Source organism: Budorcas taxicolor, chromosome 10 (assembly GCF_023091745.1).
Source record: "Budorcas taxicolor isolate Tak-1 chromosome 10, Takin1.1, whole genome shotgun sequence".
Lineage (NCBI taxonomy): Eukaryota > Metazoa > Chordata > Mammalia > Artiodactyla > Bovidae > Budorcas > Budorcas taxicolor.
In genome coordinates this window covers 56,093,884-56,109,040 of record NC_068919.1, presented here as the reverse complement: position 1 = coordinate 56,109,040, position 15,157 = coordinate 56,093,884, and the positions used below count along the sequence as shown (strand labels likewise).

General features: G+C 36.7%; 1 protein-coding gene across 1 annotated transcript in view; it reads right to left on the bottom strand.

The window, feature by feature from the left end:
- Positions 1–15,157, bottom strand: part of ATOSA (atos homolog A) — an 85,914-nt gene that overhangs the window by 26,995 nt on the left and 43,762 nt on the right. The window contains exon 3 of the mRNA XM_052646631.1: positions 164–348. Within this exon, the coding sequence (XP_052502591.1) occupies positions 164–348 (185 nt within the window). The remainder of the gene's footprint in view (positions 1–163; positions 349–15,157) is intronic.

Sequence of the window (15,157 nt, the reverse complement as noted above, 5' to 3'; positions counted from 1 at the left end):
CACACTTACCTGCTGATGGAAAAAATATGTACTATACGTTTCTTTATGTTGTAACCAATTTTATACTTAAATGTGAATGTTATAATTATAATAAAGGTGATGACAGAATTTAAACTAATTTATATAAAAGGCAGATAAAATGCATTCAACACACAATTCTCACCTGGGCCAGCTTGTCACTACATTCATGTTTGGTAGTTATTGGGTAACAGGACTGTGCTGGAGGACAATGGAAACTTTCTGTCCGACCTTTAACAGAACATTCAGGCGTTCGTCCTTCTGTTATTAACAAGGCCAGAGAGACCAAGAACTCCTCTGCATCATACTCAAAATATTCATCCAGAGTATCTAGTATTAAAAGAAAGAAAAGAAAGAAAGATGGGTCCTTGCTTTAAGGTATCCTTGATAAGAATTCATTTTTTAATGTCTACAAAAACTAATACCGCAGCCCAAATTCAATTATATCCACTAACAAAGAGTGAAGCTATTTCAAGTCCTAAAAGATGATGTTGTGAAAGTGCTGCACTCAATATACCAGCAAATTTGGAAAACTCAGCAGTGGCCAGAGGACTGGAGAAGGTCAGTTTTCATTCCAATCCCAAAGAAAGGCAATGCCAAAGAATGCTCAAACTACTGCACAATTGCACTCATCTCACACACTAGTAAAGTAATGCTCAAAATTCTCCAAGCCAGGCTTCAGCAATACGTGAACTGTGAACTTCCAGATGTTCAAGCTGGTTTTAGAAAAGGCAGAGGAACCAGAGATCAAATTGCCAACATCCATTGGATCACAGAAAAAGCAAGAGAGTTCCAGAAAAACATTTATTTCTGCTTTATTGACTATGCCAAAGCCTTTGACTGTGTGGATCACAAGAAACTGTGGAAAATTCTGAAAGAAATGGGAATACCAGACCACCTGACCTGCCTCTTGAGAAACCTGAATGCAGGTCAAGAAGCAACAGTTAGAACTGGACATGGATTAACAGACTGGTTCCAAATTGGGAAAGAAGTCCGTCAAGGCTGTATATTGTCACCCTGCTTATTTAACTTTTCTTCAGAGTACATCATGAGAAATGCTGGGCTGGATGAAACACAAGCTGGAATCAAGATTGCCGGGAAAAATATCAATAACCTCAGATATGCAGATGACACCACCCTTAGGGCAGAAAGCAAAGAAGAACTAAAGAGCCTCTTGATGAAAGTGAAAGAAGAGAGTGGAGAAAAACTAACATCATGGCATCTGCCATCACTTTATGGCAAATAGATGGTGAAACAGTGGAAACAGTGTCAGACCTTATTCTGAGGGGCTCCAAAATTACTGCAGATGGTGACTGCAGCCATGAAATTAAAAGATGCTTACTCCTTGGAAGAAAAGCTATGAACAACCAAGACAGCCTATTAAAAAGCAGAGACATTACTTTGCCAACAAATGTCCATCTAGTCAAAGCTGTGATTTTTCCAGTAGTGATGTATGGATGTAAGAGCTAGACCATAAAGAAAGATGAGTGCCAAAGAATTGATGCTTTTGAGCTGTGGTGTTGGAGAAGACTCTTGAGAATCCCTTGGACTGCAAGGAGATCCAACCAGTCCATCCCAAAGGAAATCAGTCCTGAATATTCATTGGAAAGACTGATGCTAAAGCTGAAACTCCAATACTTTGGCCACCTGATGCGAAGAGCTGACTTATTTGAAAAGACCCTGAAGCTGGGAAAGACTGAAGGAAGGAGGAGAACGGGATGACAGAGGATGACATGGTTGGATGGCGTCGCCAACTCAATGGACATGAGTTTGAGTAAACTCTGGGAGTTAGTGATGGACAGGGAGGCCTAGTGTGCTGCAGTCCATGGGGTCACAAAGAGTAGGACACGACCGAGTGACTGAACTGAACAAAGAGTAAAAACAAGGCAATTAAAATACAATAAACTCTTAATTAACCAGGGAAAAAAATCAAATGTTGATGGATAATCCTCATTTTCATTTATAACAAACCTGCTTAAAATTACGGCATAAAATTATTTTTATGTAAATGTCAATTAAAATATTTAATATTAAGGAATAGAAAAAGCAAGGGAATTCTAGAAAAACATCTACTTCTGCTTCATTGACTATGATAAAGCCTTTGTGTGGATCAGAACAAATTGTGGAAAATTCTTAAAGAGATGGTAATACCAGACCACCTCACCTGCCTCCTGAGAGGCAGATCAAGAAACAACAGTTAGAACAAGACATGGAACAATGGACTGGCTCCAGATTGGGAAGGGGTACATCAAGGTGGTATACTGTCACTTACTTATTTAACTTATATGCAGAGTATATCATGCTAAGTGTGGGGATGGATGAAGTACAAGCTGGAATCAAGATGGCTGGGAGAAATATCAATAACCTCAGATATGCAGATGACACCACCCTTATGGAAGAAAGCAAAGAGGAACTAAAAAGCCTCTTGATGAAGATTAAAGAGGAGAGTGAAAAAGCTGGCTTAAAACTCAACATTTGAAAAATGAAGATCATGGCATCTGGTCTCATCATTTCATGGCTAATAGATGGGGAAACAATGGAAACAGTGAAAGACTTTATTTTCTTGGGGCCCAAAACCTCTGCAGATGGGGACTGCAGCCATGAAATTAAAAGATGCTTGATCCTTGGAAGAAAAGTTATGACCAACCTAGACAGCATATTAAAAAGCAGAGACCTTACTTTGCCAACAAAGGTCCATCTAGTCAAAGTTGTGGTTTTTCCAGTAGTCATGTATGGATGTGAGAGTTGGATCATAAAGAAGGCTGAGCATTGAATAATTGATGCTTTTGAACTGTGGTGTTGGAGAAGACTCTTGAGAGTGCCTTGGACTGCAAGGAGATCTAACCAGTCAATTCTAAAGGAAATCAGTCCTGAATATTTATTGGAAGGACTGATGCTGAAGCTGAAACTCCAATACTTCGGCCACTTGATACAAAGAATGTCTCATTAGAAAAGACCTTGATGCTGGGAAAAATTGAAGGCAGGAGGAGAAAGGGATGACAGAGGATAAGTAGGTTTGACAGCATCACCAACTCACGGACATGAGTTTGAACAAGCTCCAAAGACGGTGCAAGACAGGGAAGCCTGATGTGCTGCAGTCTATGAGGTCGCAGAGTCAGACACAACTGAGCGACTGAACAACAACAGAAAATCCTTTAAGATAATAATATTTTTAGATGTCAAATATAATAGCTTTCATGAAGAAAACTTTGCCAACAGCCAAAAGGTTAAAATGTCTTATTACACCATATATTTTTAGTTAAGATGTTTTATTACTATTAAATATTAGAAAAAGAGGCAGATCCAAAAGTATGTTTTTCCCTTTCTCTCCTTTTCTCATTCCTTAACTAGTTCCTAGTTCTTATAGCCCTAATTCGGTGATGTGGACATTCACAGCCACAGCGTTCTTCTTTTTATTCGCCACACAGTAGCAATAGTTGCAGAGGTAGACATTTCATAATTATCCAACAGGAGATGCAGGCCTGATTGTAATATATGAAGTGTGATGTTTTTTGGTTCCTATGCAGTTTCAAACAATCTAACCTGCAAATGTTTCACTTAGTTATATTAATTTTAAATTTCTTACAAGTCCTCCAATTTTAAAAGTACAGTTAGTTTTCAAAACTATTAACCTGCTATGCAGATTGGACATGCATGCATGTGTACATGCACACACAAAATTCAATTTATAGTACAGTCTTAAAAAGGCTGCTTTCTCTTATCTCTACCAATTAAGCAGTACATACAGGAGACACACATGCCTGTAATAAAGGAGACATGCGAGACGGAGGTTTGATCCCTGGGTCAGGAAGATGTGACGCTAGTGGTAAAAAACCCGCCTGCTGATGCAGGAGATATAAGAGACTTGGGTTTGATCCCTGGTTCGGGAAGATACACTGGAGAATGGCATGGCAACTCACTCCAGTATTCTTGCCTGTAGAATCCCATGGACAGGGGAGCCTGGTGGACAACAGTTCTTAGGTTCACAAAGAGTTTGACATGACTAAAGCAACTTAGCACACAAGCGACTAAGCACAACCCAAAGTAGATGACGAGGGAACACAAAGTTGTACTGCATATAGCTACTAGTCTCAAACGGTTTGACTCAGAGATGATTTTTAAAACAGTGGAACATTGAAGCACACAATAAATTCCAATGAAGTTCAGATAATACTGGTAAAATTTTGCAAAAGAGGCAGATGTTGGGCTGAACTAGTAAAGAGTAAGTACAACTTGAGGGGAGCATTTGTACAAAAAGAAGTATAGAAAAGGTAGGAGTGGAGCCTGATTGTGAATGGCCTTGAGGGGGGTATGATGATAAGCATCTATATCTAGCCTCAGGAATGCTTATTAGGAAAAGAAGGAACCTTGAGAGCCAACTTGATTGAGCTGGTATTTTAAGGCCATTCCGAAAAGTTTCCCTAAAATGAGCATTTACAACATATAAAATAGCAGTCAACACTTGGTGAAATTGTCAGGCATTGTCAATTCTCACTACTTTCTATATATTAACTTATTTAATCCTCAGAGCACCTCTAGAAGGTGGGAACTATTACCACCATTTTTATAGATAACCAAAGCATAGAGAGATTAAATAACTGCCCAAGATCACCCTGCTAGGAAGCTGCAAAGTTGATATTTGAACCTTCGTAAGTCTGGTTCCAGAATCTGAGTCCCTAACTACCCCCAAACATGCTTTCTTTTTTTGTGGCTACAAATTTTGCTTTTATATACTTTAATAGATACTTGTAAAAATATAAATATAAATAATATACATTCAACATGTATTTTAATAATATATTTTGGAATATTTGTGGTACAGGGTTTGTTTCCAGGAAAAGGACCATAATTTATAATATTGTGCCAACTGGGGATAAAAGAGAGGCGTGAACTTTCATTTTTCCTCCAGGAACCAATTAGGTCATAAGCCAAGGGTGTCCTGTGGTCTCCTGAGACACAGTGAGTTAAATCATGATGTCCTGCAGAGGGAATCAAAAGACATAAAAAGAAATCCACTCATCCTTTTTTCTCTGATGGTTCTGTGAGTTTTCAAGACTAGCACAGCTTTGCCATGGGCTGGCAACATGACGTGATTTTAGCTCCCAGAAAATTTCTCTGGGCTCATCCTTTTCCCTCTCTCAAACTGTGGGGTAATCTTGAAGAGCTAAAAACTGTGTCAGAACAGTTGCTCCTAAGCTATGAAATGCTGAGTGTTGCCAAGATGTCAACTACTCCATGTGAGTACTACGGATGGTCCACAGCCTAAGTAATGTCTCATACATATTTGATACTATTTTAAAAATTATAATTCATCTTCCAAATGGATAAAGATGTGGTGCATACATACAATGGAATATTACTCAAAAAAAATTAAATAATGCCACTTGTGGCAAAATGAATGGATCTAGAGATTTTGATACTAAGTGAAGTAAGTCAGACAGAGAAAGACAAATACCATATGACATCACTTATATATGAAATCCAAAAAAATAATACACATGAACTTATTTACAAAACAGAAACAGACTCACAGACTTAGAGAATGAATTTATGGTTTCCAAGGAGGAAGGATGGAGGGAGAGGGTCAGATTGGGAGTTTCGGATTAACATGCATACACTGTTGTATTTAAAATAGATAATCAATAAGGACCTACTGTAAGACAAACAACAACAATAAAAAACAAGCCTAGTAGGATATGCCTTACTCACATACTAGAAATTATTAAGTTTAAAGTTATAAAAACCAAACTAGAAAAAAGCATTTTTGAATAATTTAATATTTGACTGAAATTGGTTGTTTTGGTCATTACCTCCTCAAATAGGAAACTAAAAACACTCCAAAACCATGACTGGAGACTGCAATCCTTTGGAAGGCTTACTGAATTTAGCCAGGGTATTAACTATCTATATGAAAAATGCCAAACAAAGATTAGAGATGACAGTAGTTACCTATTAGTTATCTATGTAACTATTACAAAACTACTGCAAGGAATAATATGGACTAACAATGGTATCATGAAACACATAAAATACTAGCTAAATGCATGTGACAACATGATGACAGCCTTTAGGAACTTGTCAGGAAAAACTTATGGGTATCTGAATTTTAACAAATGATAATACTAAATGACAGTAGTCATTAGAAAAGTTGCATTATTAAAATTTTGAAAATTTCAATTTCTAAAACCTCTGCCATACAGTAGAGTTTACTGTAGTAAAGAATATGACTAATGAACTGGGAAATTTTATGACATAATAAAGAAAATTCATTAGATATGAATTGCTATCTTAAGGACATAGATTATCCCAGAAATAAGGTATAATTTTGGGGGTCTCTGTAAACAATTTACTTTTATAAAAACAAAAAGTGTTTGAAACGTAGACAAACATGGGCTGCAAAGGCTTACCTACTAGCCTTTTTTTTTTTTAAGAGATAAATTGATTTAAAACATAACTGAACAGAAAGGTTGTTATAAATTTTCACAAGCTATCATTGACCAATCATTAGAGAATAGAAGTCAATCAACTAAAACATAGTTCTTGAGTCCCTCTCCCCCAAAGACCTCAATGGGGATACTGCTTACACCACTGCCTGACTAGAAGCTGTGACCAGACTGGCTCCCTTTTAGTGGCGTTCTCTTCTAGTTCTGGAGTTCAGCCATCTTAAAGTTCTTCATCTGTTCTCTCCAACAAAGAAGTGAATAATTTTCCCATTGGGAAAATCTTAAACAATCAGAATGATCCACAGGTGAAACAGGCTAACCTGGGAAATAAATTCTTCATCACTAAGGATGCTCACAAACAGACAGATAAATAATTGCCCGGGTGCAGCTGAAGGGATTTAGCTGTCAAGTGATAGCTGAATTAGACATCCATTGGTTCTTTCAACCTTGAGAGTCTATGAATCTCTACTCTGAAGTACTTCATAAAAATCCCAGGGGAGAGGCCAGAACCACCATTTCCTTCTTGGGAGGACCTAACTGGAGTCCCTCTGAACCAGAACTTACCATAAACACTTAATGGTGGTGTCTGAATCCTTGATTTAAAAAAAAATCTAGAATACTTCAAAGCTCTGTCCAAAGGAAATGGAAGAAGAATGTCCTTCCTATCACTGGGCTGCTGTCTATGCTGTTAAGTTTACTTCCAAAGTCTGCCAAGGTAGTAGATTTCACATCCCTCATATATGGAATAAAATGAAGCATGAGAACACCTGGGGGACTGCTAAAAAGAAAATTTCTCTAAAAATCACGTCCTTTCAAACATATAGTGAACAATCTGGTAATATGAATAAAGATTCTCCCATGAATTTATTCCAAAGAAATAACAGAACAAGTACACAGAGTTGAATGCCGAAGGATATTTATTAAAGCATTTATACCAGTCAAAAAATGCAATCAATCTAAATGTCCAAGAAAATGCCCTGGTTAAAAAGGCACTGTGGTAAAGTTTTACCTAAAATAATGATATAGACCTACTTTTGACACAGATTATCCACAACATAAGTGAAAACACAACTCTCAAAGGAAATAATGTCATGATCATGTGTTCATGGGATTACATATGCACACATGCATAGATTCCTATAAAGCAAACAGACAAACTAAATTTTAAATAAATTTCTAGTCTCTGGCATTAGACAAAAGATAAAACCTATTAGCTGAAAATAATATATAAATAAAAGAATTGCCTAGTGTCATATACATTAATTAATTAGTTATTGTTTTGTATAACCCCTGCTAAGTAGATCACATTAATAGTGTGGTTACTTAGTAGAGGAATTTGTAACAACAGACATAGACAATGGCATTACTGGTTCTGGTGTTGAAATTAGAAGTTTCAAATACTTTTCTACTTTGTTTTCTTTCTTTTTTTCTCTTTAAAGGCAATCTTTTAAAAATAATTAGGTAAGAACTAGTATCTTATATTGATAATATGAAAAATATATGGATGAATCTGAGAAAGGGTGTTAAGATTTAGGAGAAGAGGTTATGGTTAGAGAATTGGGCTCAGTTGATATAGCCAGTATATAGGTATGAAGATGGTGTTAACTGCTATACTATAATTGCAAAAACTGAGAGGAATTATGTGAATGCTTTATACTGACTGTTAAGGGATTGCTTTTCTCAGCAGATAACATTTAAGCCAAGGTCAGAACAAGGAACAAAGCATTAAAAAACTGGGAGAAAGAGCACTCTGAGCAAAGGGTCTAAGGTAGGAATGAAGCAATAATGTCCCAGGAACTAAAAGAAGGTGAGTAAGGATGGAAAGGCAGCAGCAGAGAGGAAAAGTGGTAAGAATTATAGTGTAGAATGGTGATCAAGGCAGTGCAAGTTTGATGCATGAAGTAGGGCACTCAAGGCCAGTGCTCTGGGACAACCCAGAGGGATAGGGTGGGGAGAGAGGTGGGAGGGAGGTTCAGGATGGGGGGACACCAGTGGCTGATTCATGTCGATGTATGGCAAAAACCATCACAATAATGTAAAGTAATTATCCTCCAATAAAAAAAAAGAAAAGTGGTCAGCGACTACATCATACAGGATTTTGAAGCAAGGGGAAGGAAATTAGATTTTATCCTAAATGCAGTGGGAAGCTGTTGGACGGTTTTAACTAGAGAAATGACACGATCTGATTTACATTTTAAAATGATCGCCCTGACAGATTTGTTAATAACAAAATAAGTGAAAAAGAATCAGAGTGGGTATACTAGTTAGGAGGTTGGTTTTTTTCCAGGGTTAGAGATATAGTTTTAGGAAACATTGGCACTTGGACAGCATTTAGAGTGAAGAGTCACCTAGAAGCACATAGTGAGAATTCATGACAAAGGCCTGAGGCACTCTAACAAGTAGAGATCTGGTAGAAGATGATAAACAAGCAAAAGGAGCTGGTATATGTCAAGTATGGTATAATGGAAGTTCCAAGAAAAAAAAAAAATGTTTCATGGAGGGTGTGGTCAACTGTCTCAAACAGTAATGAGGTCTAATAAAACATAAACAAAGAAATGACCACTGGATTTGACATTAAGGAAGTCATTGGTGACTTTGACAATAGTGATCTCAATAGATGGTGATGATGGAAGATTAGATAGACGTGGCTGCTGCTAAGTCTCTTCAGTTGTGTTTGACTCTGTGCAACCCCATAGACGGCAGCCTACCAGGCTCCCCCGCCCCTGGGATTCTCCAGGCAAGAACACTGGAGTGGGTTGCCATTTCCTTCTCCAATGCATGAAAGTGAAAAGTGAAAGTGAAGTCGCTCAGTCGTGTCCGACTCTTAGCGACCCCATGGACTGCAGCCCACCAGGCTCCTCCATCCATGGGATTTTCCAGGCAAGAGTACTGGAGTGGGGTGCCATTGCCTTCTCTGACAGACGTGGCATATATTGTCAATTATTCTGAAGGGTACATATGATAAACACAAAAGCCTACTTTCCTAGTCCTCACTTAACACAATGACGATTCATGTATCACAATATAAGTACTACACATGTAGAATCCTCACTCATACAAAATTGTCTCCAAATCCCAAAAGAGAATAAAAGAAGTTCCCTTCTAAGTCTTTGATACAGGGGCAGGAGATTCTCCCTCTTCAGGGCCTAAAATCCAGTAACTGAATTTTACTAATTTGTTCTTCAAATGTCTCTTGAAATTAAACCTTCCTTTTCAACTTCAAATCAGTTACCAAGTTAGATTCTTATTATTTACACTAGTCTCCTAGCTATGGTCTAGGACTCTAGGCCCTTATTTGTCTTGCACACTGATGTAGATTAATCTTTCTGAAAAGCCATTCCACCACATTCCTCTCAGCTCAACATTTTTCTGTTTGTTTTTTGTTTGTTTTACTGGCTCCTTAACTGCCTATTAAACCCCGTGTAAATGCTTAAGCCTGACACTAGGGCCAGGGCCACCATACAAAGCCAGCTACTCTGGTTGTGCACTGGCAGATTCTGATATGAACACTGCCTCCAGAAGTTATAAACCAAGGTGAGCCTGCTTAGGACTTCAGCTCTGGTTCTTAATCTCTTCTTTTACTGCTCCCTACATGTAACCCTGTTCTATCCAAACTACTGTCTATACCAAGCTCTACTCATTTCTCATCTTGTGCCACCACCTTTTTTCTTTTACCTATTAAATATGCCTCAAGTTTTCTGAAGAACTTTCCTGACTCCATTTTTCCTACAAGAGTCCTTTCCTAACTCATTTCCACACTGATCTTTCACTTACTTGGTACTCTTCCCCAGAACTTATGTAAGCCATTACGCCATGAATGGTTACTTCGGGGTATTGGCACGCAATCCTAAGGTCATAAATTTCACCTCCACCTGTGTATATTTCACTCTGTTCCATACACAGACTGTACTGCTAACTTGAGCCAACTCTCTCCCAAACTGCAAGAACTTCCAGAGTTATAGTAACCCATCCATTTCTTTATAAAAATATACTTAATATTCTGTTGATGTTTATTTCCTAATGAGTGAGGTTCTACATACTCTGAAATATTCTCGGTTTCTCATTTACGTGCTCCAGTCTCATAGGTATGTGTTGAGTGTTTCTGTTTTAAGTTAGAATTGTAAAAGATCTTAGAAATTATGTAGCCTAATCTACCTTACTTTCAAATGAAGAAAGGTAAAAAGACATTAACTTCCTTTTTCTCAAAGTTGTATGTATACTGCTGCACACCAGGATCTAGGTTTTTCCATTCCTAGTGCAACTTGATTTATACACTAGGAGAAAACTTTAAGAAGAAAATAAAGGACAAAGTTAACTTTAATGACAAGTGCAAAAAATAGAGGCTGTGGCTATAAATGAAAGCAACTTTATATGTACAGTATTATTTTATTAATACTAGTGACATAAATATTTTCACTAGAAGAAGAGTACCTTCAAATACAAAAATATGCTTTGCTTTTGTTAGCCAAGAACAAAGCTTAAACTGATCCTCAGCATTCTATTCTGAAAAAGGCAAGTGATCTGTAAACAAACTTATCACAGACTGACTTTTAAAAACAACTTTCTAGACTTGTGTGTAGTTTGTTTAAATTCAACCAAATATTTCTGCTGTACATATACATTATACAGCAACCACCAAAATTCAAGATTATGATTAAAGCAATTAATATTCTGAGGTTCAATCAGAAAAACAAAGTCATGTGTATATTTTTATAATAATCTAGCTCTTTGAAAATTAGCTACAAATTTTAACTGTCACATAATCCAAACATTCAGTTAGACAAAGATGATCTCTATCATTTTGAGTTGTGGAGTATTTTATCAAGTGCTTCCTCATCTTAATTCTCATTATGTAGCACAAAGTAATAGTTAAGAACATGGACTCTTAGATCTGGCAAACAGTTCTGCTACTTGCTGGTTGGTTTTGCACAGGTTATACCTCTTGTACTTCTCTTTGTCTTAGCTTTTAAAAAATCTATTAGATGGCAATAATAACAGTATTGACCTTCAGAGAGTAGTTAAAAGGACTGCATTGCTATTTGTAAAATATTCTGAATATTGCCTGGCACATAGAGTGCACCATATGGCTTCTTAAACTTAAGATAAAAATAAATGCGATGACGTGGGTCTTTCCCTCACTTTACAGATGAGAAAACTAAATTTGTAAAATCATTTGCCAAGGTCACAAACATTATCAGCAGAGAACCATCTCTAAGAGCCCACTTTACACTACCAATAGTTTCTAATAATTCTCAATTATGAAAGTTCATTCTTATTTTTCACCTCAGACAAAAAATGACTCATTTTTAGAGTAGAAGTTACCCTACCTACTCAGGGCATAGATTCTAGAAAGCCCCTCAGACAGACATATCTTCCAAGGGTTCCTGGTATTAGAAGAATTTTCAATGTTTCAATGTTCTGTTTGTGTACTCAAAACCACTTACAGTTAATTACAACCAAGCTTGGTCCCTTTATTATCAAAGAAAAATGAGCAGCTTCTGTGGGCAAGACAACAGGGGATAAGTTAAAAAAGTGGGGCAGGAGTGGAGAGGGGAGAGTCTTGGCTTTTGTATATAATTCAGTTTAAAAACTCAAAGGAACATTGTGAATTTTAATTAATCTACAGATGAAGAAATTAGACTTCATAGAAGTGACAGTTCAGTCACACAGAGCAATATAATGGGAAACTAAGGCCTTAAACTAAGATCTCCTGTGCATATAAAACATCAAAAATGTGAGGACTTATTTCCAAGTTTCATCCAGTATGCCTACCTAAACTACTCCCCAGTTAGTCCAAATCCAATTCTAGCTCAGTCAGCCTCATGTATTTGTTAGTATCAAGGTCATTCTTACTGCTCATTCTATACTGGTTATCCAGCTCTGAACATTGATTCTAGCCCTTATTGTAAAAATCTTGATGTCTAATTCCCAATCTGTTTCCCTTTGAATTCTCACTGGACTTTGCTGTTTACATGGTTACTCTGCTGCAATCCTAACAGAATTTTCTTTGTTTCTTTGCTCACGCACTGAGACATGAGGCTTGTGTCCTCAATATCTATTATATCTATAGGGATTCCTATATGCAATCGCTACCCAAGCTAAACCTGGTATTTTGAAAGCTGCAAAAGAAGAGTTGTAAATGAGTTGGAAAACCAAAGCCGGAAGATAAGCAGGGGTTAAAAGCCTTAACTAAGGAGTACACTGTTACAAACTGTGTATTTTCCAATGGAGAAGTTGAAAATCTGCCAACTTTCTTCTAGCACCTGATTGCAGTGAAATTTCAACTCAGATGGGAAGTAGATCCAAAGGGAAATTCTCTCATAAGCTTCAGGTGTTCCTATTGCTCTAATGGCTGTTTGTCTCTAATGAGACCATAAAATCCAGGCATGCAGAAACCGGGTCTAACACAGCCATCATTCTATTACCAGTGTCTAGAACAGTGGGCTTCCCTGATAGCTCAGTTGGTAAAGAATCCACCTGCAATGCAGGAGACCCTGGTTCGATTCCTGGGTCAGGAAGATCCCCTGGAGAAGGGGTAGGCTACCCACTCCAGTATTCTTGGGCTTCCCTTGTGGCTCAGCTGGTAAAGAATCCACCTGCAATGTGGGAGACCTTGGTTCAATCCCTGGGTTCGGAAGATCCCTGGAGAAGGGAAAAGTTACCCATTTCAGTATTCTGGCTTAGAGAATTCCATGGACTGTACAGTCCATGGGATAACAAAGAGTCAGACACGACTGAACGAATTTCACTTTCAGGACAGTGCCTGATATATAGAAGATGCTCAATGAATACATAAGCATAATGAAAAAGAATTAAGCACAGTTATTTAACTAATAAGTAAGATCTCAGGTGTAGATCAAAGAATTACAGACTGAAGTATGTGAAGTATGGCCAAGTTTGATTAAAGTAGATTAAACTGAGGAATTCAAGTTTTATAGGACAAATGAGCTCAGATTATTAGTTCTGTAACAAACGGCAGACTGAAGGTGTCAAAACATCAGGCAATGCACAAGAAGCTCTTTTAACTTTTATTTTACTATGTTTTTAAAAGACAGAATTTAACTTATTCACACTGACATTTCAGCAAAAAGTTGTTAAAATACACACACATACCCAACCAAAATGATTATTTCAAGTATGTTCCTGGGACCCAATCATCAGTATCTCAAGAGAATTTATTTCCTAAATTCTAATTTGACAGCCATTTCTGCCATTTGATAGTGTATTCTCTAAAATGCTGACAGCAGGTAATTTTGAGGGTCTGATCTTACACATATCTCACACCGAATCTCATAGAAACCAAAGGAAAAAGCCTTGGTTAATTCTCTAATCACTAATTCTCTATTGTTAACAATCAGTAGAACTAACCAATGGAAATGCACTAAAGAAAAGCAGACTTAGTGATTTCTTAAGTGACAATTTGGACTTTCAATTATCTTCAATGCTCTAAAATGTTTCTTAAATTTTTCTAAATCTGTTCATGTTTGTAGATGTTCTATCAGGCTCACAACTGGTATTGTGCAATTTTCATATATATGTATATATACACACACATACACACAAAATTTTAATTATTGTGAAAAAATCAATATAAGATATACATTCCATCTTTCTTAAGATATTTTAAGATTAATAGTATTTTCTAAAGCACTATGAACTTCTTGATACAAGGACCTAAAAGTTAAAAGTCAAATAGTTCTAGTTCTAAAACTAAAGAACATAAGAGAATTCTGGAAGTATACAAGGTGCTCCTTTGATGTGAGATATAACAAGACTATTTACTCAGAACTCAGCCCATGCTAAGTTTCTCTGTTCCCTAAGTTATTTACAGTCAAATAATAAGTACTATCTCTTTTCCCACCTTTGCAAATATCACATAATATAAAATAGCAACTACCTACCAATTTGAATTTGTTTACCATAACTATTAAATAAACTACAGTAATAAAAAAATACAATGCTGTGTAGTTTCCAAAACACTATCATAGGCTACAGTAAAACTTTAAAAAAGCATATATTTTATGCCATTTAAACTGCTCAGATGATTATATTATAGATTAAAAGCTTGCATAACAAAGAAATAAGGCATTTATGATTAGTATTTACATATCTTCCATCAAAATAATTTCTAACTAAAAGTGCTCTAAAGATATAACACAAAAGAAACTACTCTTTATAGTAGTAAAGCAACTGGTGAGTTCATTAAAAAAAAAACACCTCAATCTAATTATTCAACTACTTATTACTGAATTTTTACCCAGGTGTTAACAAATAGATATTTCCTAGGCACAGAAGAGTAAAAAGAGTTCATCAGAAGCCAAGGAAGATAAAGCTTATACTTCACACAATTCTGCAAGGTGACTCTCTTCCCAGAGGACTATAATTGTCTGTCGCAACAAACATCATTTCTTTTACAATCTGAATTCCCAACTACATGAAACCTCTATATACGAGTATCCACATTCCCCTTCTGGCTCCTTACCAATTCAACCACAGTAATTCCTTTGGAGATAAGGGAATTCTTATAGAAAATAATCAGAAAAGAACAGAAGGATAAGTAACTAAGAATTGTGATCAAAATAAAGAGAAAAAAGGGGGAGGAAAGGGACAGAGATAGAGAATAGACAAAGAGGAAAGAACAAATAGGAAAATAAGAAGGGGGAAATATAAAAGGAAAAAAAACTGAATAAGAGTAG